Source organism: Elephantulus edwardii, unplaced genomic scaffold (assembly GCF_000299155.1).
Source record: "Elephantulus edwardii isolate Elephantulus edwardi_28Jun2011 unplaced genomic scaffold, EleEdw1.0 scaffold00148, whole genome shotgun sequence".
In the NCBI taxonomy this organism is placed as follows: Eukaryota; Metazoa; Chordata; class Mammalia; order Macroscelidea; family Macroscelididae; genus Elephantulus; species Elephantulus edwardii.
Window position 1 is genome coordinate 5,081,939 of NW_006399898.1, and position 21,128 is coordinate 5,103,066.

General features: G+C 49.2%; 3 protein-coding genes across 5 annotated transcripts in view; all 3 read left to right on the forward strand.

Moving 5' to 3' along the window:
* The window catches only part of CLIP1 (CAP-GLY domain containing linker protein 1), an 87,659-nt gene extending 81,520 nt beyond the window's left edge, over positions 1 to 6,139 (forward strand). For all 3 annotated transcript variants that reach the window (XM_006894643.1, XM_006894642.1, XM_006894644.1), the window contains 5 exons: positions 1,945 to 2,062; positions 2,159 to 2,309; positions 2,846 to 2,895; positions 4,779 to 4,903; positions 5,914 to 6,139. In XM_006894643.1, the coding sequence (XP_006894705.1) occupies positions 1,945 to 2,062; positions 2,159 to 2,309; positions 2,846 to 2,895; positions 4,779 to 4,903; positions 5,914 to 6,139 (670 nt within the window). The remainder of the gene's footprint in view (positions 1 to 1,944; positions 2,063 to 2,158; positions 2,310 to 2,845; positions 2,896 to 4,778; positions 4,904 to 5,913) is intronic.
* A 5,698-nt stretch (positions 6,140 to 11,837) lies between these two features.
* Positions 11,838 to 21,128, forward strand: part of VPS33A (vacuolar protein sorting 33 homolog A (S. cerevisiae)) — a 35,632-nt gene continuing 26,341 nt past the window's right edge. Inside the window, exons 1-4 of the mRNA XM_006894705.1 lie at positions 11,838 to 11,939; positions 15,259 to 15,324; positions 16,806 to 16,933; positions 18,747 to 18,933. Coding sequence (XP_006894767.1) covers positions 11,838 to 11,939; positions 15,259 to 15,324; positions 16,806 to 16,933; positions 18,747 to 18,933 — 483 coding nt within the window. The remainder of the gene's footprint in view (positions 11,940 to 15,258; positions 15,325 to 16,805; positions 16,934 to 18,746; positions 18,934 to 21,128) is intronic.
* On the forward strand, positions 11,948 to 12,590 carry LOC102857314 (glycine-rich cell wall structural protein 1.8-like; the record flags this gene model as incomplete). Its single annotated transcript, XM_006894680.1, has 2 exons — positions 11,948 to 12,029; positions 12,121 to 12,590. Coding segments are annotated over 2 exons (552 nt in total), but the record flags the coding sequence as incomplete, so codon positions are not given.

The window sequence follows — 21,128 nt, forward strand, 5'->3', positions numbered from 1 at the left end:
CCTGGGGCTCCTCTTCCTCCAGTTGGTTTCAAAATGGACAAACCGCTTCCATGCTCCTCTGCGTTCACCCAGTTCCTTCCAAGAGCAGTTTGGCTTGTTTCTGCTCGATGGTGCCCTAGAGATGGACTGTGGGCACTCGTGCACTGCCGGAGATTGCCGGCCAGTGAGAACAGCGTGGCTGGAGGGCCTGCGAGCAAGTGTCTCCCAAGGCTTTTGTGATAAAAGGTCTTTTTCCTGTCATGTTTCATATACTGCATGTAATTTTTTAAAATTTTTTTTCCTTTTTTTTGTCTTAAAGTTGTTGTTGTTATGTGCTGTCGAGTCGTTTGCGACTCATAGCGACCTTATGTACAACAGCCCTAAACCGTGCTCTATCCTGTGCCAATCTCATTGCCTCTGACACACCCATCCCGATTACCCCAGTCACTGAATCAGTCCACCTCATAGAGGGTCTTCCCCTCCTGCTCTGTCCCTCTACTCGACCTAGCATGATGTCCCTCACTAAAGACCTGTCTCTCCTTACAACATGTCCAAAGTATGTCACACGAAGCCCCAGAATCCTTACCTCCAAGGAGCAGCCTGGTTTAACCCTCTCCAGGATGAATCTGTTTGTTTTCTTGGCAGTCCAGGGTACATTCAGTAGTCTTCTCCAGCACCACAGCTCAAAGATATCAATTCTTCTATCCTCCTTAGTCATTGTCCAGCTCTCTGATGCATAACAAGTGATTGCAAAAAGTAGGTTTAGATTTACAGAAGTGTTGACAAGTAGCACCCCGAGTTCCCCTCGTGGTAACTCCACACTGTGTGGTAAACTGAGAAAAGGACCCCGGGGCCGCACCAGTCTAGGATGGATTTGCATTTGCTCAGTTGCTCCAGGAAATGCTTCTTGTCCTCTAGGTCTTGTCCAGAAAGCTACCTCACACTGAGTTGAGCTAGCATCTTAGTCTCCCCCTTTCACCCTGGCCTTTCCAGGCAGACACGTTTGCATACACACAGTGTTTAACCAACACGGACCCAGAAGTAGAGAGGCGCACAAAGACAGCCCTGTGGACTGTGTCCAAGTCTCACCCTCCTCCTCCCCTGCTCAGCCGTCTTCCCCCTACTCCTTGGATTCTAGGGAACCTCCTTGCCATTAAAAGCCACACGCCCTCTCCCTGCCAGCAGTCCTGAGGGGGCACCTCGGAGTCAGGGCCCACTCCACAGAGCGTGCATCCAGGCCACAGTGACCTCCCTCAAGGCTCCCAGGCATTTCTTCTCTTCCAGAATTTTGGAAAGAAAAACCAAAACCCCATGGTTACATTTTCTGTTCTGGCCTTTCCATCATTCACTTTGTCAAGGTCCTTGGAGCTGCGTGGGCTGAGAAGTTGTAACCCTCAGTTTGAACTGGACTAATCATCTTTGCTTCTCTTTTGGCCCATGATACTCTCCAAACCACATTCTCAGAATTTGCTGAAAAGTGACTGAAATTAGTGAGAACCAACGGATACTTCCAGCATAAAACTGCTCTGCATGACCTCATACAGTCGCTTTGCATGTGTGCATTCTTAATTGTTGTAACTGCTTGGTAATAATATTCAAGAAGTAACACAATTAGATATTAGTAGATTATTTGGGGAGGGGGTGGGGCACAACAGCTTTTTTTAAAATCAAATTCTACATCTTCCAAATTAATAACATGTTTCTTTAAATTCGGATGGACACAATGATATGCACATTCTGCCATGTCTGTGCATAGGTACAATTTCTCCCCTCACAGTAAGTAAAATTTTGCAAACATAATAGTCTTAACCCCTGATAAACGTCCCTGTTACATTTTTTGTTCTTTATAAACATTAACTGAAGGTTTCCTTTTATTTCCCCCCTTTTTTTTTTAAGAGCACAGTTGTGCACTAATAATGGCTCTCTTGGTTGATTTCTGAACCTTCCTCCTCCTTGATCTTTTAGAGAATCCAAGTACAGAAAAGAAGCGGATGAAGAGAAGGCCTCACTGCAGAAGTCCATCAGCATCACCAGCGCCCTGCTCACCGAGAAGGACACCGAGCTGGAGAAGCTGAGGAACGAGGTAGGGCGCGCGGCAGGGCTGGGGGGGTGCGGGGGAAGGGAGGGAAGCGGGGGACGCCACCCGCAGCCCCTCCTGAGCCCCACGCTTGCGTTGTAGGTGACAGTGCTCAGGGGAGAGAACGCCTCTGCCAAGTCTTTGCACTCGGTGGTCCAGTCTCTTGAGTCTGACAAGGTGCAGCTTGAGCTAAAGGTAAAGAACCTGGAGCTCCAACTCAAGGAAAACAAGAGGCAGCTGAGCAGCTCTTCAGGTAAAGCACCCCTGTACCCCCACCCACCTTCCAGGGGACTGGCTCCCGGGGAGGGGCTGTCCTGTCCTGGACCAGCTGTGGCCGCGGTTCTCCATCATCGAATGAAGTGAAGTCCAGCTCACAGTGAGAGGAGGGAACAGCTGGGGAATCCCACTCCCGAAGTCCCGGGGCTGAGCTGCGTGTTGTCATCACAGCATAGGTCAGAGGTGACAGCTGCCCACAGCAGTCCTAGCCCCAGGAGTACAGGAAGCTAGGGCAACTCAGAAGGTAGACCCTCTGCTCTTTTCAGTTCTGACGGTGTGGTCTGGGCGCCCCCCCAGGAGCCAGCCAGCCTGCAGAGAGAACAGCGAGTGGGCAGGGCCAGCGTCTCTGAGGTCCCTCAGTGTCCAGATGGGGACCGGGGCTCGGCGCCAGGATCCTCAGGGGCACCAGGGAGTTCCACATGGCATTTCCTGTCTCTTTGCTGCAGTAACTAGGGCAACAGATTGTAATTCATTTTCTGATCCTCTCGCGATTGTCTGTCTGGTTGGTGTCAGGTCACGCTGAGGCTCAGGCCGAGGAGGACGAGAGGGCCCAGGAGAGTCAGGTAACGCCCCTTCCCTTCTCCTCTGCTTTCCTGCAGCCTCTAAATGTCATGCATTCCGTCCAAACACAAAACACCATGAGAGAGACCATCTCGCCCTTCCCCCTTTTTACATAAACACTGCTTGGTGTAGGACACGGACTTTTCTGCCTGTGTCCTTTTGTTCTGCTGTATAGGTTCCCGCCGTGTGGATGTCTTTATCGGCAGACCTGGTGTTTGGGATATTTCGGTCTTTTCCTACATTCTAGCATTTCTGCAGGATAAACACTCAGAGACAGCACTGCTGTGTCAGAGGGGCCTGTGTGCATCCTGACCTTCAGACAGTGGGCAGGCGCCTCCAGAGAACTCAGTCATAAAGCAAGATAAACAGAACAGCCTTTGCACTGAAAATGCGATTGGAGGAGGCAAATTCTCCTCTATTTGGAATGGAGCTTGATCACACACAGGCGGCAGACATCATCTTCCACTACCTCTCCCTAGATTGGTGAACAACGTTTACAGTTCCAAGGTTGAAAAGGCCATCTGTTGGTTTTCAAGGGAATGAACATACTCCTGACTTGCAGAGTGGTTTCAGTTCTGTTTGAGGACTGGGAGCTGACTCCGCCAGGGGGGGTTCGCATGTTTGCTGGGTTTACTCGCCTCGTAGACATAACATCTAATTACGTGTTTCCTCTTTGCCTCCTTTCTGCTTCCACTTGTTTCTGCCGCTGACAACACTTTTCTTCCATCAGCAAATGGTTGGTGTTACGTTTCAGGACATACGTGTGCATGCGCGTGTTTGTGTGTGTGTGGCTTCCCACTATAGTTAAATCCATTTTGTGGCTTTTTTTCCTGAAATGGAGCTAGTCAGTGTGACCCCAGTGGCCCTCCAGGCCATAGCAGGACTGCCCTGGGGCTTCCAAGCCACAGAAGCAAATGGCTTTAGCTTTGTCCCAAAGAGCAGCTGCAAGGTTGGAACAGCCTTTTCGGTTAACAGCTGAATGTCCAACCACTGCACCACCAGGACTCCTCTTAGCAGAATAATGACTTAACAAATAAAATACCTGAAATCCAGTTGAGACGTAAAAACGGACTTGCGCTCTGCTCTCAGTGCTGGCCTCGTTCCCAGCCAGAAGGGGCTTCCTGCTGAGGAGGCTGTCGTGGTCTTGAGTAGAGTGTCAGAGCTCAGCCCAGCAGGAGGAGGAAAAGCCAAGTGACTCCGCCTGATTCTTTAGAAAATGAGAGTTAGTGTGTGTGTGAGAGAGAAAGAGATTGTAAAGTGAACACTTAGAAAAATTAGACCATTTTAATGTTTGTACAAGGGCGAAGAAATTTTGTTTTAAATGTTCTCAAGTGAAGACACTAATGGTCAGGAGCAGATCCCCCCGCAGGCCCCTCGCTGCCCAAGGCCTAGGCACTCTCAGCCCATGCTTTCTTGCTCCGTCTGCACGGCTGGGGAGGCCAGCCCGCCTGGCGTGTGCCTGCGCTTCTCTCCTGGGGGTGGGAGGGAGGGAACTCTAGCTTTCTCTGTCGAGGCTTCATTTCCCCCTTACCACCTCACTCTGGGTAGTCTGCAGCTTAAGCCAAACACACCTAATACTGTAGAGTGGATTCTGACTGCTAGCAGCCCCATAGGACGGAGCAGACCTGCCTGCAGGGCTCTGAAGGTTAATGAGGGCAGACTGCCTCCTCTTTGTCGTGCAGAGCAGCGGCCTTTCAGGGAAGCCAAGGGTTTAAACCAAAGGGCCACTGGGTTGCCTCGGTTAGCTCTCCATAGTTGTTCAGTGTGGTCTGATGTGAATGCCCGTGTGACTTTCAAATTCACAGAACAGAAAAGTTTTGGATTGGTTTCTTGAGTGGAACTAGACTATCTGTTGCTTCTTTTTTCTCATTTCCCTTCCCACTAGATTGATTTCCTCAACTCAGTCATAGTAGACCTTCAAAGGAAGAATCAAGACCTCAAGATGAAAGTGGAGATGATGTCTGAAGCCGCCCTCAACGGCAACGGGGACGACCTGAACAGTTATGACAGGTACTCTGAGCAGAGGCGCTGACGCAGACCTTGTTGTTGGCTGCTATCTTGCCGAGCCCACTCATAGCGACCCTATGAACAAAAGACCTGAAGCCTTCTAGAACTATTGTTTCTCCAAGTTTGTAGTTTCCAGGGGCATGGTTTTTAGGAAGTAGATGCCCTCTTGCATGCAGACCTTAGAGGCATTTGTAACAATTTGAGTGCTTTGTGGTACTTGACCATGAACGTTCACTGCCAGTAACACAGCAGCCCCAGGAAGAAAACCCTGCCCAGTCCCGTGCCGTTCCCAGGGCCGGCTGCAGTTGGACTCTTGTGAGCCGTATGGTCATCAGGGGGCTCACGGGGCCTTTTTTGCTAGGCTATCTGAGTGCGGAAGCCCCACTGGAGTCTGCTCAGCTCGGCTGCAGCACGCAGGCTTCCACTGGCAGACATGTGGTAGATAGCTGCACGTGAGCCACACCTGCCTTTAAAAGAATGCACCCTCGTAGAAACCCTGCAGGATAGAAGAGAGCTTCCTCACAGGATTCTCACAATTGTCAACTCTAAGCCCCTGAGGGAGAAGACTTCCTCGTATTTTTCCCTCTAGCGTCTGGTCGTTTTGAACTACACATTTTTTGGGTTGACAGTCCTGTGCTTAACCTAGTGAGCCACCAGGGCTCCTTTGGTCATAAATTTCTAGAACAGCAAGAGCAGGGTAGATTACAAATGCTTGGACAGCAAGCTCTCAGACTTGGTCTACTTCTCACTGTCCCTCCACTGCAGAGCCCAATACATATTGATCCCCCATTGGGTTTCTGAGGCTGCCTCGTCTGTCTTCTGCCAAGCAGCTTCCATTGGCTTGGAACCGCCAACCTTGCAGTTAGTAGCCCAGCACATAAGCAGCCTCCTCCCACCAGGACTCCTCTGGCCATAAGCGGTTCTGCTTCCTTTTTGACGCTTCACTAGTGTGGCTGTTCCTGCCTTTGCTGAACTGAGAGGTGAGCTCTGACAGCGACTGTTCTTGTTTGTAGTGATGACCAGGAGAAGCAGGCCAAGAAGAAACCGCGCCTCTTCTGTGACATCTGTGACTGCTTTGACCTCCACGACACAGAGGACTGTCCGACCCAGGCACAGATATCTGAGGACCCGCCCCACTCCACGCACCACGGCAGCCGGAGCGAGGAGCGCCCTTACTGTGACATCTGCGAGATGTTTGGGCACTGGGCCACCAACTGCAATGACGATGAGACCTTCTGATGACGCTGGCTGAGCCGCCTGGACAGCGGCACCGCGCAACCTAACACCAGCATTGTGTGTGCCCACTCGACTCAAGACGCACGCTGCTTTTGACCCTTCCCGCCCCAACAACAAATCACAGAACATATTTTGATCTTCCACAGATAGCCCTTTTCAGCCTCCCTTTCCTAAGTTAGAAGAATAAACAAATCCTTAGCCAGGTGGGTTTTCACCTCTGGTTTTGTTGTCTCCGTTTTTAAAAAGTTGAAACAAGATCTTGCACCAGATGCCATTACATTTATTACTGTCCAAGACCTTATTTAAAGAACTTTAAATTGTGCTGTTACTTTTCATATTTGCACTAAAATATTTCCAGGATGCATTTGTATATTTGGAATTTTGTTTTGCCTGGTTTGGTGGTGTATTTTTTTTGTTGTTATCATTAAGCTTTGACACTGGAATGAGTTGAAAGAAATGTGCCATTTTGCATTTTCATGTACTCACTAGGAAGTATTTTACTCCTAATCTGAGAACCAGCTGAACTCTCCGCACTACCTAACGTCAGTAGTGCCTTCTGCAGGCGTGGGGCTCCTGAGCTGTGCTTTTACAATCATGAAACTGGTAACGGGAGGGGGAAGCCCCCAGGCCGCTGTGGGGACGTTTCAGAATCTATATGCTGCACCCACTTACTCTACTGTGCTGTTTTTGTTTAATGATTTTACATAATTTCAGCTTCTATATACTATGTATATATTTTTAAAAAATATCTATTTTGGGAAAAAAAAACCCATACACAGTGTGTCTTTCGCATTTTTACCTTTATAGGGAAGGTGGGGAAAAAAAGAAAGGAACAACACTTAAAATGCTCAAGACATATCTAGCGAGGCCAGCCGTGGCCTTCTGTGGCTTTGTGACTTATTTCAGTTTGTTTTCTATTCATTTCCTTACCAGATTCAAATAGCTGGGAGGGCGGTCTCCAAAGGTGTTTTCCTTCTCTAGCAGAGATCCTCAGCGCACACCTAAACAGATCCTAAGCCACTGTAACGTGTCCAGATTAGCTAACCTACAGTCTTCCTTTATAAGTATTTATTTACTGTGTTCTTAGATGAATGTACGATGAGAAATTCAACTTAAAATAATTTTGGATTTTCTTATCACAAAAAAGTAATTGAAGGACCTCAACCACCAGAACAATATATCAGCCAGTTAGATTCTATTTATCTTCATTTGAATGTCTTCTAGAAAGTGTAAAAAGGGATGAATAAAATGTATCTTCCATGCTCCGTGTATAATAAGAATTTCTATAATTGTACATATTCCTTGGCTATATTTTCCCCTCAAGGTGGTCAACTGTATGTTGGACAAGTGGATATTAAATAAATCTGTAATCAGTTGAACATAATAGGAATTGTTTCACAAACAGAAAACATGTCAAGCAGTATTAAAATGTAAGCAAACAAGTATGCTTTATCTAAATAAATATTCTTTTTGCCAATGGTACTAAGTTGATATTATTCTCAAGGGGTTTTTTGGTCATAATAGTTTTTCTTCTAACAAGAACAGTAGACCCAAATAGAAATTCCTAGTACAGTGTTATTGCTAAACCGCTTTTTGGTTTTTTTTTGCTAAGTAACTTTTTTTTTTTTTTTGCTAAATAACTTTTAAGGAATTTCTCTGCCCTTTCTTACCTCCAGGTGTTCTGGGCTCATTAAGCATAAATTAAATAGCTAAAGTGGTTATTCATAACAGCACACCAAATTAGATAACAGAAAAAGTTGCTGTGATATTTACATAAAGTATTTTACAGAATCATTTCGTGAGGTGGGTATTTTGACTTCTAGTTTAGAGACAGTTTTCCCCCAGATAGATATTTCTGAAACAGTTACTAGTAGAGCAAATTATTTTTTTTGTTTCTTTTTTTCTATAATTATGTTTTATTAATTTTCATAAACATTTACAGAGATTTTGGGTTTCCATTCATTCATTGTTGCACTATTCTCTCTACCCTCCTCCCAGTTTGTTCTTGTCCAAATGCCACAGTGCTTGTCAAAGCCAGTTCTGATTAATCAACCTAACACCAGCATTGTGTGTGCCCACTCGACTCAAGACGCACGCTGCTTTTGACCCTTCCCGCCCCAACAACAAATCACAGGATGTGGTTAAGGTACAATGGCTGCAGACGAGGAGGAGGAGTCCTGGCTGTAAGACATGCATATGATGACGGGCAGTTTGGACAGTGTGGGTTCCATGTTAGATCACCTCCCTAACAACTAGCACAGAAACCACATGCTTTCGGTATCCTTTGTGCGCGGAAAAGTTACAATTTACGCTGTAGTCGATTAAGTGTGTAATCGCATCATGAAAAGGTTTCAAATAATGTGAGAAAAACCCTCCCCCAGGTCCCCTCCACCATGTAGCCCTCGCTCTAGTCTCCTGTGATGACAGAAATACCTAGTTATATATCTCTTTTAAACAGTTTTCTCCCTCCTCTGTTTCAGTGTAGTATACATTATTGAACCCATCTTACTCAGTCTCTCCCCAACCCCAAGGACAGTCCCATTCTACAACAGTGGCATCATGTAATATTTGTCCTTTTGTGACTGGGATATTTCACTCAGCATAATGTTCTCCAGAGTCAACCATTTTGAATAAGATTGCATGAGTTCCTTGTTTTTTAATGCAGCACAGTATTCCATTGTGCGAATATACCACAGCTTCTCTAGCCATTCGTTTGTTGATGGGCACTTAGGTTGTTTCCAACTCCTTGCTATTGTGAACAAAGCTGCAATAAACATGGGTGTGCATATATCTGCTTGGATGTCAGTTATGGTCTCTTCAGGGTATATTCCCAGTAGTGGAATTACTGGGTCAAATGGTATCTCTATTTGCAACTTTTTGAGAAAGCGCCATACTGCTTTCCACAGGGGTTGCACCATTTTACACTCCCACCAACAGTGAATCCGGGTTCCAGTTTCTCCACAACCTCGCCAGCATTTGTTGCTTGCTGTTCTGTTAAATTTTGCTATTTTGACTGGGGTGAAATGATATCTCATAGTTGTTTTAATTTGCATCTCTCTTAGGGCTAGGGATTTTGAGCATTTCTTCATGTGCTTGTTAGCCATCTGAATGTCGTCTTCAGTGAAGTGCCTGTTCATATCCTGTGCCCATTTTTCTATTGGATTCTTTACCTTTATCTTGTTGTGGTGGTCAAGTATTTAATAAATTCTGGATATAAGTCCCTTATCTGATATGTTATTACCGAATACTTTTTCCCAGTCAGTGGCTTCCCTTTTTACCCTACTGGAGAAGTTTTTGGATGTGCATAGGGATTTGAGTCTTAGAAGATCCCATTCATCTATGTTATCTTCTCCTGGTTTTAGGTTTTCCAGGATACTGGGAAGACTGTTTATGTTGTGGATTAGGAGCAAATTATTTTTACCTAATAATACCTAGTGTCCCACCTGCTGCTGGCAAGTCAGGTTTGACTCAAAGCAACGTGGTAAATCAGAGTGGAACCGCACCACAGAGTTTCCAGAGTTGTAAAATCTTTATGTATGCAGAAGGCGTCATCTTTTTTTTTTCACTGTAGCTGGTGGATTTGAACCACTGACCTTGCATTTAGCAGCAGAGTACTTAATTCACTGCACCACAGGGTTCCTTATGTTGTCGATTGCCCTCTAGTCGGGCACGACTCCCAGCGACCCTGTGAACAAAAGGCCTGAAGCCCCTCTACAACCATGGTCATTTATCAAAGTTCGTAGAGTTTCCGGAGGCATGTGGTTTGGGAAGTGGACACCACTCTAGCTTCTACCGTGCAGCAGTAGTCTTGCTGTTTGATGTTGACATTGGGGGATTGAGAAACTAAGACTAAACAAGGGTCCAGTGTTTGTAAGGCACGTGCAGCGGTGCAGCAGTGCCCCCAGTGATCTGTGAAAGCATCGCGGTTAGCTGCTCTTCTGCCAGCATCCTGGAGCTCTGGGAAGAGGATAACTTTATCATCCTGATCATGGTTAGGATTCCATTCGCGGTTGAGATTTCAGTAGTTTTGGCTGTTCAAGAGCTTAAAAAAAATCACATCTGGGGAGCTCTGGTGGCCTAGTGGCAAGGAACTGCAACTACAATCCCAGAGGTGCACGGTTCGAATCCACCAGATGCTCTGCCGGGGAAGGAGGGACAGTCTCCTCCTGTACCAGTCAGATCTGATTTGACGGTACACGCACACAAAAATAAATTTAAAAAAAATCACATCTGATATTAAATATGTTGTGGAGCTAAAAAGCACGACGTCTATCTCAAATGAAAAGCAAGAAAGAGTCTGTAGAGGCTGAAGAGCAGCCGGAGCTGGGAGCACTGAGTGGGCACTCCCTTTCCCACTCTTCCCTACTGCATGGGTGGGTGCTGACCCAGGATCCGGGGGGGAACAGAGCAGAATGCCCACACGGTCCCAGGATGTCAGTCGGCCTTGTCTTTTACCCAGTGTGGCTGGTGGATTTTCATTTTGGGTTACCAGTTTGAATTCTTTCACCACCACACACACCACCCGGGCTCCTTGTTGATAACAGTGCCTCCTAGGGACCCCCATAGGACGGAACAGAGCACTGACCAGTCCACAAAAAGGCCGCTGAGCTCGAGGCCGTTGTCGCGCTGCTGTGATCATCTGTCTCTTTTCACTGAACCCACAGCACACTGCCACCATGTAACTGGAGCTAAATGCATGGGCAGGAGTTGTACAGCGGCTCTGAGACAGACTCAAAAAAACTGCCATGGAGTGAGAACGGACTCGTAGCTAACCCGCCATTGGGTCTCCAAGATTAAAAGGCACGAAAGAGATTGCCAGTGTTTCTCCCATGAACTACTGGTGAATATGAGTTTACAGGGAAGGGTGTCCTTCGGGTTAGCAGCACACACAGCTCCCCGTGAGTCCACCAAAGGTCCCTAGACGGGCCGGCCTTTAACAACAAATCACAGGATGTGGTTAAGGTACAATGGCTGCAGACGAGGAGGAGGAGTCCTGGCTGTAAGACATGCATATGATGACGGGCAGTTTGGACAGTGTGGGTTCCATGTCAGATCACCTCCCTAACAACTAGCACAGAAACCACATGCTTTCGGTATCCTTTGTGCGCGGAAAAGTTACAATTTACGCTGTAGTCGATTAAGTGTGTAATCGCATCATGAAAAGGTTTCAAATAATGTGAGAATCGCCAAAACCTGACCCAAAGACGTGAAGTGAGCACAAGCGGTTGGGAAAACGGCGCCGACAGACTGACACCCCGGCCCGCAAGGTTTCCACCTGTACGAAGCGCACTACACCAACAGGTGTGCCCGTCGCTCCGGGCGGGTCCTGAGAACAAGAGGTGGCGGGGACCCCAGCGGCTGCTCCCAGGAGGAAGAGTCCCAGGCGCCCAAAGCTGCGGCGACGGCAGTGAATGTGCAACAAACAGCAAATACCACCGTCCACACGCTGCCGCCGCGCCACGGCGCCTTCAGCCGCGCGGAAAGCCCGGGGGGCGAGCGAGGAGGCGGACACGGGCGCAGGGGGAGCACACGGGCGCGGGAGGAGCACACGGGCGCAGGGAGCCAGTGCAGGGCCGCTCAGGGACCGTGACGTCGGCCACGCGCGCGTCCCGTCATGTGACCGGGCCGCGCGCCTCACGTGACCGCTCCCTGCGCCTGACGTCACGGCGCGCGCCCGGGGTGGGCGAGGGGCGGGGCCAAGATGGCGGCCCACCTGTCCTACGGCCGAGTGAACCTGAACGTGCTGCGCGAGGCCGTGCGCCGGGAGCTACGCGAGTTCCTGGACAAGTGCGCGGGGAGCAAGGTGGGCGCGGGGTCCCGGGTGGGCGCGGGGAGGAAGGTGGGCGCGGGGAGCGAGGTGGACGCGGGGTCCCGCGAGGGCGCGGGGAGCAAGGTGGGCGCGGCGTCCCGGGTGGGCGCGGGCAGAGAGGTGGACGCGGGGAGGGAGGTGAGGCGGGGAGGGCCGGGTGGTCACTGGGAGCAAGGTGGGCGCGGGGTCAAGGTGGGCGCGGGGAGCGAGGTGGACGCGGGGTCCCGGGTGGGCGCGGGGAGCAAGGTGGGCGCGGCGTCCCGGGTGGGCGCGGGCAGAGAGGTGGACGCGGGGAGGGAGGTGAGGCGGGGAGGACCGGGTGGTCACGGGGAGCAAGGTGGGCGCGGGGAGCACGGTGGTCGTGGGGTCAAGGTGGGCGCGGGGAGGAAGGTGGTCGTGGGGTCAAGGTGGGCGCGGGGAGGAAGGTGGGCGCGGGGAGGGCTGGGTGGTCACTGGGAGCAAGGTGGGCACGGGGAGGAAGGTGGGCGCGGGGAGCAAGGTGGACGCGGGGTCCCGGGTGGGCGCGGGGAGCAAGGTGGGCGCTGGAAGGAAGGTGGACCCTGGGAGGAAGGTGGCGCGGGGGTCAAGGTGGGCGCGGGGAGGAAGGTGAGGCGGGGAGCAGGGGGGGCTCCAGGAGCAAGGTGAGCACGGCACAGCAGAGCCTCCTCCTCCGGTCTTTCTGAGCTGTGGGCGCGCGTCCACTGCGCCTGGGGCCCGCCTGGGGCCCGGAGCCGTCGTTGTCCAGCCTCCTGAGGGCCCAGCCCTTCAGTGGGTTGATTTACTGACCCGAGCGCTCCAGGGACTGAGGAACAGAGCTGGTTGGGGCACAACCGTTGGGCTTGCCTGCCCCAGGGAGGGAAATGGGACTGTCCATCCACTGCAGTTCAGAGATCACTGCATTCCCTCACAATACATGCAGTGTTCGCTTGCTATAACCCGGTGAGGTAGACATAATGGTCACTCATAACAAGCAAAGGTGTCATTACTGATCACCTGAAGTTTCGGAAGCGCCACCATTGCATATCTACTCCTCAGATTCTAAGGTAAATCGTGCTTTAGGGGTTTAGCTGAGCTTTCCAAAATAGAAATTGCTAGATTTTTGTTAACACTCAGCTCTGAAGAGTGTCAGAACCTTTAGATCAAGGACTCTGTAGGATTCTGACAACAGTGTTCTGGCTCTTCAGATCTACAGAGAGCTTGGAGAGAACAGAAACTTAAGAAGGTGGAATTGGTGGTGCCGCTGCTGTGTGGTCAAGTCAGAACTGACTCATAGTTTATCGTCCAGGAGGTTTTCAGGGGCTGAAATTCCAGGGAAGGAGAGTTACCTGTCTTTCTCCAGGGAAGCAGTTGGTGGAGCTCAGGAAGGGCAGAGATTATAAGAGGGTCATGGGATTGTATCCCTGTCAGAGCCTTTGTTGTGATACTGTGTTTGTTTTTAAAAATGTTACCGTTGGAGGAAACAGGGCAGAGTGTGCATAGGATCTCTGTTACTTCTTTTTTATTATGATGGAAGTCCGTATTTATCCAAACAGTTGCTGGTTGAATTTCTACACAATTTAGTGACATTAAATACATTTTTGTTTCACAAGACTTATATATGTATCTTAAGTAGGTGCTTGAACCAAGTGGAAATTTGATACAGTTCTGTCTCATATTTAATTCCATGATGTTTTCTGTGGTTTCATAGTATCTTGTTTTTTTCCAGGATAGCAATTAGCTATCATAACTGTCCCAATGCTCATCACTTGCCCTGAGATTATTTTTCTTTATTTTTTTTTCTATAATTATATTTTATTAATTTTCATAAACATTTACAGAGATTTTGGGCTTCCACTCATTCATTGTTGCACTATTCTCTCTACCCTCCTCCCAGTTTGTTCTTGTCCAAATGCCACAGTGCTTGTCAAAGCCAGTTCTGATTAATCTTCTTTGTCAGTGTATCCTTTGCCATTCCCTATCACTCCTCCCTGAGAGAGACTTCACCCTGAGTCATAAGGAAAAGGGGACGGCGTATTCCCTTAGCTACTTCCTGCTGAAAAGGGACGCTGTGGGTTTCAGGGTGAAGATCTTCTCTCACTACTCTAAAGGGCCCCTTTGGCAGTAGGAAACACATAGACTATTATGGAGATTGATTTTGGAATTTAGATGCACGCTTATTGATTGTGCTTGGCCGTACATGTTCATATCCTTGAAGATGTATCATGGGGGTGTTGCAACCTAGAAGACACAAATTTGACTAACAAGTTATAAGTACATGTGTCCAAAAATTATGGAAAAGTAAAAGAAAAGATTCTTTCATTGTTTTACAAACCCTCCCCCAGGTCCCCTCCACCATGCAGCCCTCGCTCTAGTCTCCTGTGATGACAGAAATACCCAGTTACATCTCTCTTTTAAACGGTTCTCTCCCTCCTCTGTTTCAGTGCAGTATACATTATTGAACCCATCTTACTCAGTCTCTCCCCAACCCCAAGGACAGTCCCATTCTACAACAGTGGCATCATGTAATATTTGTCCTTTTGTGACTGGGATATTTCACTCAGCATAATGTTCTCCAGAGTCAATCATTTTGAATAATATTGCATGAGTTCCTTGTTTTTTAATGCAGCATAGTATTCCATTGTGCGAATATACCACAGCTTCTCTAGCCATTCGTTTGTTGATGGGCACTTAGGTTGTTTCCAACTCCTTGCTATTGTGAACAAAGCTGCAATAAACATGGGTGTGCATATATCTGCTTGGATGTCAGCTATGGTCTCTTCAGGGTATATTCCCAGTAGTGGAATTGCTGGGTCAAATGGTATCTCTATTTGCAACTTTTTGAGAAAGCGCCATACTGCTTTCCACAGGGGTTGCACCATTTTACACTCCCACCAACAGTGAATCAGGGTTCCAGTTTCTCCACAACCTCGCCAGCATTTGTTGCTTGCTGTTCTGTTAAATTTTGCTATTTTGACTGGGGTGAAATGATATCTCATAGTTGTTTTAGATTATTTTTCTTTAGTCCTTAGAGAGCTCACTGGTAACCCAAAGTCTGCCCCACACGGTGCTGCAGATCCACCAGTAGTTCCTGGTAAGAGAGGGACAGTCTCGTACGCCTTTTACAAATTTGGAAATCTGTTTGAGGGTCAGCTATGAATCAGTTCCAACTTGATAGCAACAAGTTTGAGTTCTGAGTTTCGGATATTAATGTCATAGAACCAACAGCGTTTTGGTTAAACTGAGTTTGAATTGGAGTTTGTGTTGTATGTCACTCTTGATGCTGTTGAAATTCCTCATGTCAGCCGTAATGAGGAAATGTTTTCTGCTCTTACAGGCAATTGTTTGGGACGAGTACCTAACAGGACCCTTTGGACTAATTGCCCAGTACTCACTCCTGAAGGTAAAGGGAATCCTTGAGTTTGATTTGGGAATATGTAATTTCATCCTTTAGCAGCGATGTTAGAGTTTTTTTTGTGTGTGTGTGTGTGTGTGTGTGTGTGTTTTTTATGCTCATGTGAAACCTTTACTCAGATCAAGAAGTAGTTGTCCTCTGCCAGGGAAGGAGGGACAATCTCCTCCTGTACCAGTCAGATCTGATTTGACGGTACACTCACACAAAAATAATAAAATTAAAAAAAAAAAAAAAATAAGTTGTCTTGCGGCTCCAGGTCATCCCGGCGCCCGGAGCCGCTGGACCGGACCGATGTTAGAGTTTTATACTTCCTTCGAATAATGTTGCATTGGGGAGACCTTTCGAGGACCTCTCCAAGTGCCGAGAAGCAGCACTGTCATTTTAGACAGCACCGTGGCCTAATTCAAGCCCTGAATTTTTCTATTCCTTCTTATGCATCTGAAGCTTGGGCAGTGACTAAGAATGACAGAAGAATCGATGTCTTTTGGGTTTTATTGGAGAAGAGTACCAAATAGCCCATACCCTGACAAAAGAAAAAGAAAAAAAAAGTGGCTGGAGAAAGTGCAGCCAGCATGCTACTTAAAGGCAAGAATGATGACATTTCATCTCACGTACTTTGGGCACGTTGTCAGGAAGGGCCAGACCTTGGAAAAAGACAGCATGCTTGGAAAGGGGGCGAGTCAGTGAGAGAGGAAGACCCTCAACAGATGGCTTGACACCGGGACTGTAACCATGGACTCGAGTGCATCAGGGATGGGATGGCGAGGACAGGGTTCAGGTCTGTGTTCATAAGGTCGCAGTGCGTTGTTGTCGACTCGGCTGCACATGGCTACCATCACCAGGTGACTGGCTTGCGGAGAACGCTGCTGTTTGGTTCTTTGTCAGCATCCACACTAATGTGTTGTTAGCATCTGTGTGCACCAGGGTGGCTCGTCCTCCGTTGCAGATCCAGCTTTTTCCGTGAGAGGAACCTGCTGGTGACCCAGCGTGGACACGTCTCTTTGTCCCATTTCTCTAGTACCCTGTGATCGCTATGTGTCTCTGTGATGCGTTTTGGCCTTTGTGCCAGTATTTCAGACTTTTGCATCACGCACACTTATTAGATTGCCCTGGAGTGGACACGCAGCTTTTCCACACACCAGGCGGCCCGGGAGGAAGAGGGCAGGTGGCTCCTTTTGTTGCCTTGTTTGCTTTTTCAAGGTGATCTGGAACCACAGTGTCTCCGGGCTCTGCGTGTCCGGGAATCCGCTCTGAGCTTGGGCTGAAGGGATTACTAGTGTTGAGTTACACAGTGATTTCCAGATGTGTCTTTGCTGGCCCAGCTGAAAAGCGCTGAGAGTTCAGATGCAATAGTCTTTATCCTGATCTTAGTCCTTCACACGTTTGGCTGTGGGAAATGCCTCAGCCTTCCTGGAAGTTCAGGGTCGCCTCCAGGTATTTGCTCACCTGTCGTGTTTGTGTTTCCCTAGGAACATGAAGTGGAAAAAATGTTCACACTTAAAGGAAGTCGTTTGCCAGCAGCGGACGTCAAGAACATTATTTTTTTTGTCAGACCCCGGCTAGAATTGATGGACATCATTGCAGAAAACGTGCTCAGGTATCTCCACACGCAGGTGTGGTCTCGCAAAGTTCGGTCCTTCCGCTGTACACCCTCTCCACCGCACGGTGCCCTCGATGGGGACGTAGAGTAACACTGCCCCTTCGTTTCCCAAGGCTGTAAGCCTTTGCAGACATAGACCATCTCATCCCTGTCCCCCTGGTGGGTTCGAACTACTGACCCTTTGGTTTGCAGCTGAGAACTTGAACCACTGCACTGCCACCAAGGCTTCTAACAGTAGCACAGGAATGGAATCGGGCAGGAAAGGTGGGAGACCTGAGAAGTCGCTCTTGAAGTTGGAGGAGGACAGACATGTAACATGTCATGAACACCGTTATGTTCAGAGCTGCTCAAAGGTTCCCATCAGAAACCCCTGTGATGACCTTGACACTGGCTCACGGCGCCCTCATGTGTTATAGGATAGAACTGCACTCAGGGTTCTCAAGGCCTCCTTCGGAGGGGCCCCTGGCTGGGTTTGAACCACCAATGTTTTGGTTTGTAACTGAGCACCACTCAGGCCTCTGGTGACCCTGTAGGCAGAGTGGAACTGCCCCATAGTGTTTGCAAGACTGTAATCTTCACGGCACTTGTCAGCCTCAGTGTTAACTCGTCCAGCAGCTGGCGGGTTTGAACTTCCAGCCTGCTGTTTCCAGCCACGTGAGTGGATATTTTGTTTTTTCTGGTTGGTCTAGTTTTCTGCAGAGTCACCTTTGTTGCCTTCAGAGCTCCTGTGATTATTATTTTTAACCTTTTATTGTGCTTTTGAGTCAAAGTTTACAGAGTACATTGGTTTTCAGTCAGTCATTAAGTCAGTGGATTTTGTTTTGTGACATGAATGGTGGCCTAAAGGTTATTTTTCACGATGTTTGCACATCACGTTCTCTCTCTCGTTGCTATCGAGTCAGAACCAGCCTGTGGCTGGCCCTCCCGAAGGTTTTTTGAGGCTGTAAATGGCACAGGAGAACATGGCCCTGTCATATTTCTACCTTGAGGACACGGGATTTGAACCCTCAGACGAGCATGGCTTTTGGATCAGCGGCCCAGCTCCCTGTGCACTGTGCCAGCAGAGTGCCCCGCCTTAAACTCAGTGTGCTTGAATTCCATAATTAAAGTAAAGAAGAGGTGATGAAAATTTCTCATCACGTGCGTTGGTACAGGAAGTGCAGCCGCATCTGCGCTCTGTGGCACCTCGAGCTGTTTGTCCCGTTGCCGTGAAAGCTTTGGGCTGTTTGGGGAAGTTCACTGTCAAGGCGGGTAGAGAGCACCGCTGAGCTTTCATTTGAACTGAAATCATCACACAGCTGCACTGATTTGGCTGGAGAGCCACCTGTTTGCACCAGGACCCAGGCACCTGGCTCAGTGAGCTGTGAGCGTTAAGGGTTTACGGGTAACTGGAGAGAAGGCCCACTGGTGTGTCACCCAGTGCAGGCTGTGACCCAGTGCTGCTTTCCGGCCGGAAACAAACAGGAGGGCACCCGGGACTGCTCAGGTCTGACCATCAGCATTCATTTGTCCATCTAAAGAGCTGTCGGAGGAAGAAGCCCTGGTGGCATAGCGCGTTAGATGTTGGACTGCTAAGTGAATGGTTAGCAGTTCAAACCCACCAGTTGCCGCACAGCAGCGAGACGAGGCATTTCCCCCCATAAAGATTTATAGCCTCAGAAACGCGACGGAGGGCCGTTATGGGTCAGGATCCCCTTGGACAGTGGCAGTTTAATGGGTCAGGAAGCGGGGAAGCCTGTTGGTCAAATGAGAACAGTTGTCTGTAGCTCAGAGGAGCCTGTAAGGTAACAATTGTGCCTTCCTTTTCCAGCGAGGACAGACGTGGGCCCGTGAGAGACTTCCACATTCTGTTTGTGCCACGCCGCAGCCTCCTGTGTGAGCAGCGGCTGAAGGACCTGGGGGTCCTGGGCTCCTTTATCCACAGGGAAGAGTACAGCCTCGACCTCATTCCCTTCGACGGGGACCTCCTGTCCATGGAGTCGGAGAGCACCTTCAAAGTAAGGGGGCCGCTTTCGCCGTCAGACGGGTCTGTGCGAATGGGTCCTCGGGAAGGCGAGCCTCTTCCTGAGACTTGGCTCTGCAGCACATGGTTCGATCGGTCACCCACGTAGACACGCACTCCTTTCCCTTGTGCCCTGCGTGCTGTTGGCTGGGCGTGAGTCGGTGCCCACCCGGCACCCCGCGAGCACAGCTGTCACGCACTCTGTCGGCCCCTCCCTGAGACGGCTGTCATACGTGCAGTGACCTGAATCCCTTCCTCCCAGTGTGTTGTCAGAGAGCCCACTACCCTGAAGGAGGGGCCCCTGGGGCACCGCTCCCCTGGGGCACCGCTGACGAGTCCTGTTGCTGAGGGCGCTTCTCCACTGCTCTCCTACAAGCCTTTCCTTTCTTCACGTTGTGTCTCATCCTGCGATGAACACACTTCCCCTCCCTCCCTCAACATCATGTATGGAAAATTCCAGACGGACATCGGAAGAGTCCTACAGCAGATGCCCACGCGCCCGTCACTTAGATCCTGCCGCTAACACGTCTCTAGATTACGGTATCACCTGCCTTTCTTTGATGGGGTGCCTTATCACCTCCTCTGCGTAGTTCATGTGAGTTGGTGGTGGCAGAGGAAGACCTGTCATGGTGTGGCAAGCCCACCCAGAGGACTTGTTTCACTGACCATCCGCAAAAACATGCGACTTTTCCCCTCTGAGAATTTCAAACCCTTGTTTTATACTTTTCCTTGAAGTTAAACTTAAAAACCAAGAATTTTTCCTGTATGATCAAACTCAGAGCTATAGGCAGGTGTTAACTGCACCCACAGTTTCTGATAGTTGTTGTTCTTAAGAGCCATCGAGTCGCAGGTGACTCCTGGCAACCCTATGAAGGAGAGTCCTTGATGCTTGGGTGCCTTTCATCCTCTCTCCAGGTTCATAGGGTTTCCGGAGGCAAGCTGTTATGGAAGTGGATGCCACTCCTCCTTCCACGCTTGTTCAATTGGGGAGCTCCACCCCACTCTCAGTCTGCTTTGGGTAGCCAACTATTAACGCATCTGACACATCTGTGTCACAGTGTTCAGCCTCACAGCAACCGCAAGTGACCGCGGGACGGCAACTTGTACATCAGGGCTATACGACCTAGAGGAATGTCTGAACAGAAACAATAAAAGACTGGCCTGAGGGCCGCGAACTGAAAGTCACTCACCTTTGTCTTGGTCACATCGTTTTCTCTTTGCTGGGCCAGCTGATCTCTCTCTCTCTTTCTCTCTCTGTTGATGTTGTTAAGTGCCGTCGAGTCGCATAGCGACCCTATGAAGGAAAATCCTTGACGCTCTGATAGGGTTGAGATAATTTTTCCTCTTTGTGCTTTATTTTTTATGCTGTTGTTATTTGCTGTTTAATATTTTTGGTACAATAGGCCTACCAAAACTTAACCCCCTTCATCTTTCTCTGCGTGTGCCGCTGATTGGCGTTGGTAACTTGGGTCGTGTCAGCCCGCCTTTCTCATTTCCGCGTGCCGTTGCCATTACTGACACGAGGTCACTGTCCCCCACGTGTCTCCTCACCTGAGCGACTCTTGAGGAGGATAGCGCCTGACACACACGGTCTTTTCCATTTAGGAAACTGTCGTTTGGTTCAGAGAGAACTTCAGGGAATGGTTTAGGTTCGAGGTTTAAGGATTTTCTCAGAATGAGGGTTTTTGGTGTCTTTCGATGAGCATCATTGAGTGTTTCCTGGCATGAGGAGGCCCCTCGATCTCGCTGCACCTTTAGGGCCTGATGTGACCAGCTCCGTCATCTTTCAGCTCAGAAGGTGGGATCCGACTTCTTGGTTGATGTTGTTCTTGTGCTCAGTGCATTGGGGCCCTCAGTGGTGTCATGTAGTCAGTGTGTGTCAAATCCACCTCGTTCTTTGTGCTCATTACAGAGTATTCTGTCATGCGGTCATCGGGGACCAAACAGTGAGGGTGTTTCCATTTAGTGGGTCCTGGCCCGTGTTGTTGATGTTTGGTGCTGACAGGTCGCAGGGACCCGATGGGCAGAGTCACTGCCGGCCTGTGCCATCCGCTCTGTATTCAGGCCGCTGTTGCGTCAACTTCTCCTGGTGAGGGTCTTTCCCCTTGTTGCTGGCCCTCTGCTTCTCCAGTCGCGGTGTCCTCTTCCAGTCGCGGTGTCCTCCTCCGGTCACGGTGTCCTCCTCCGGTC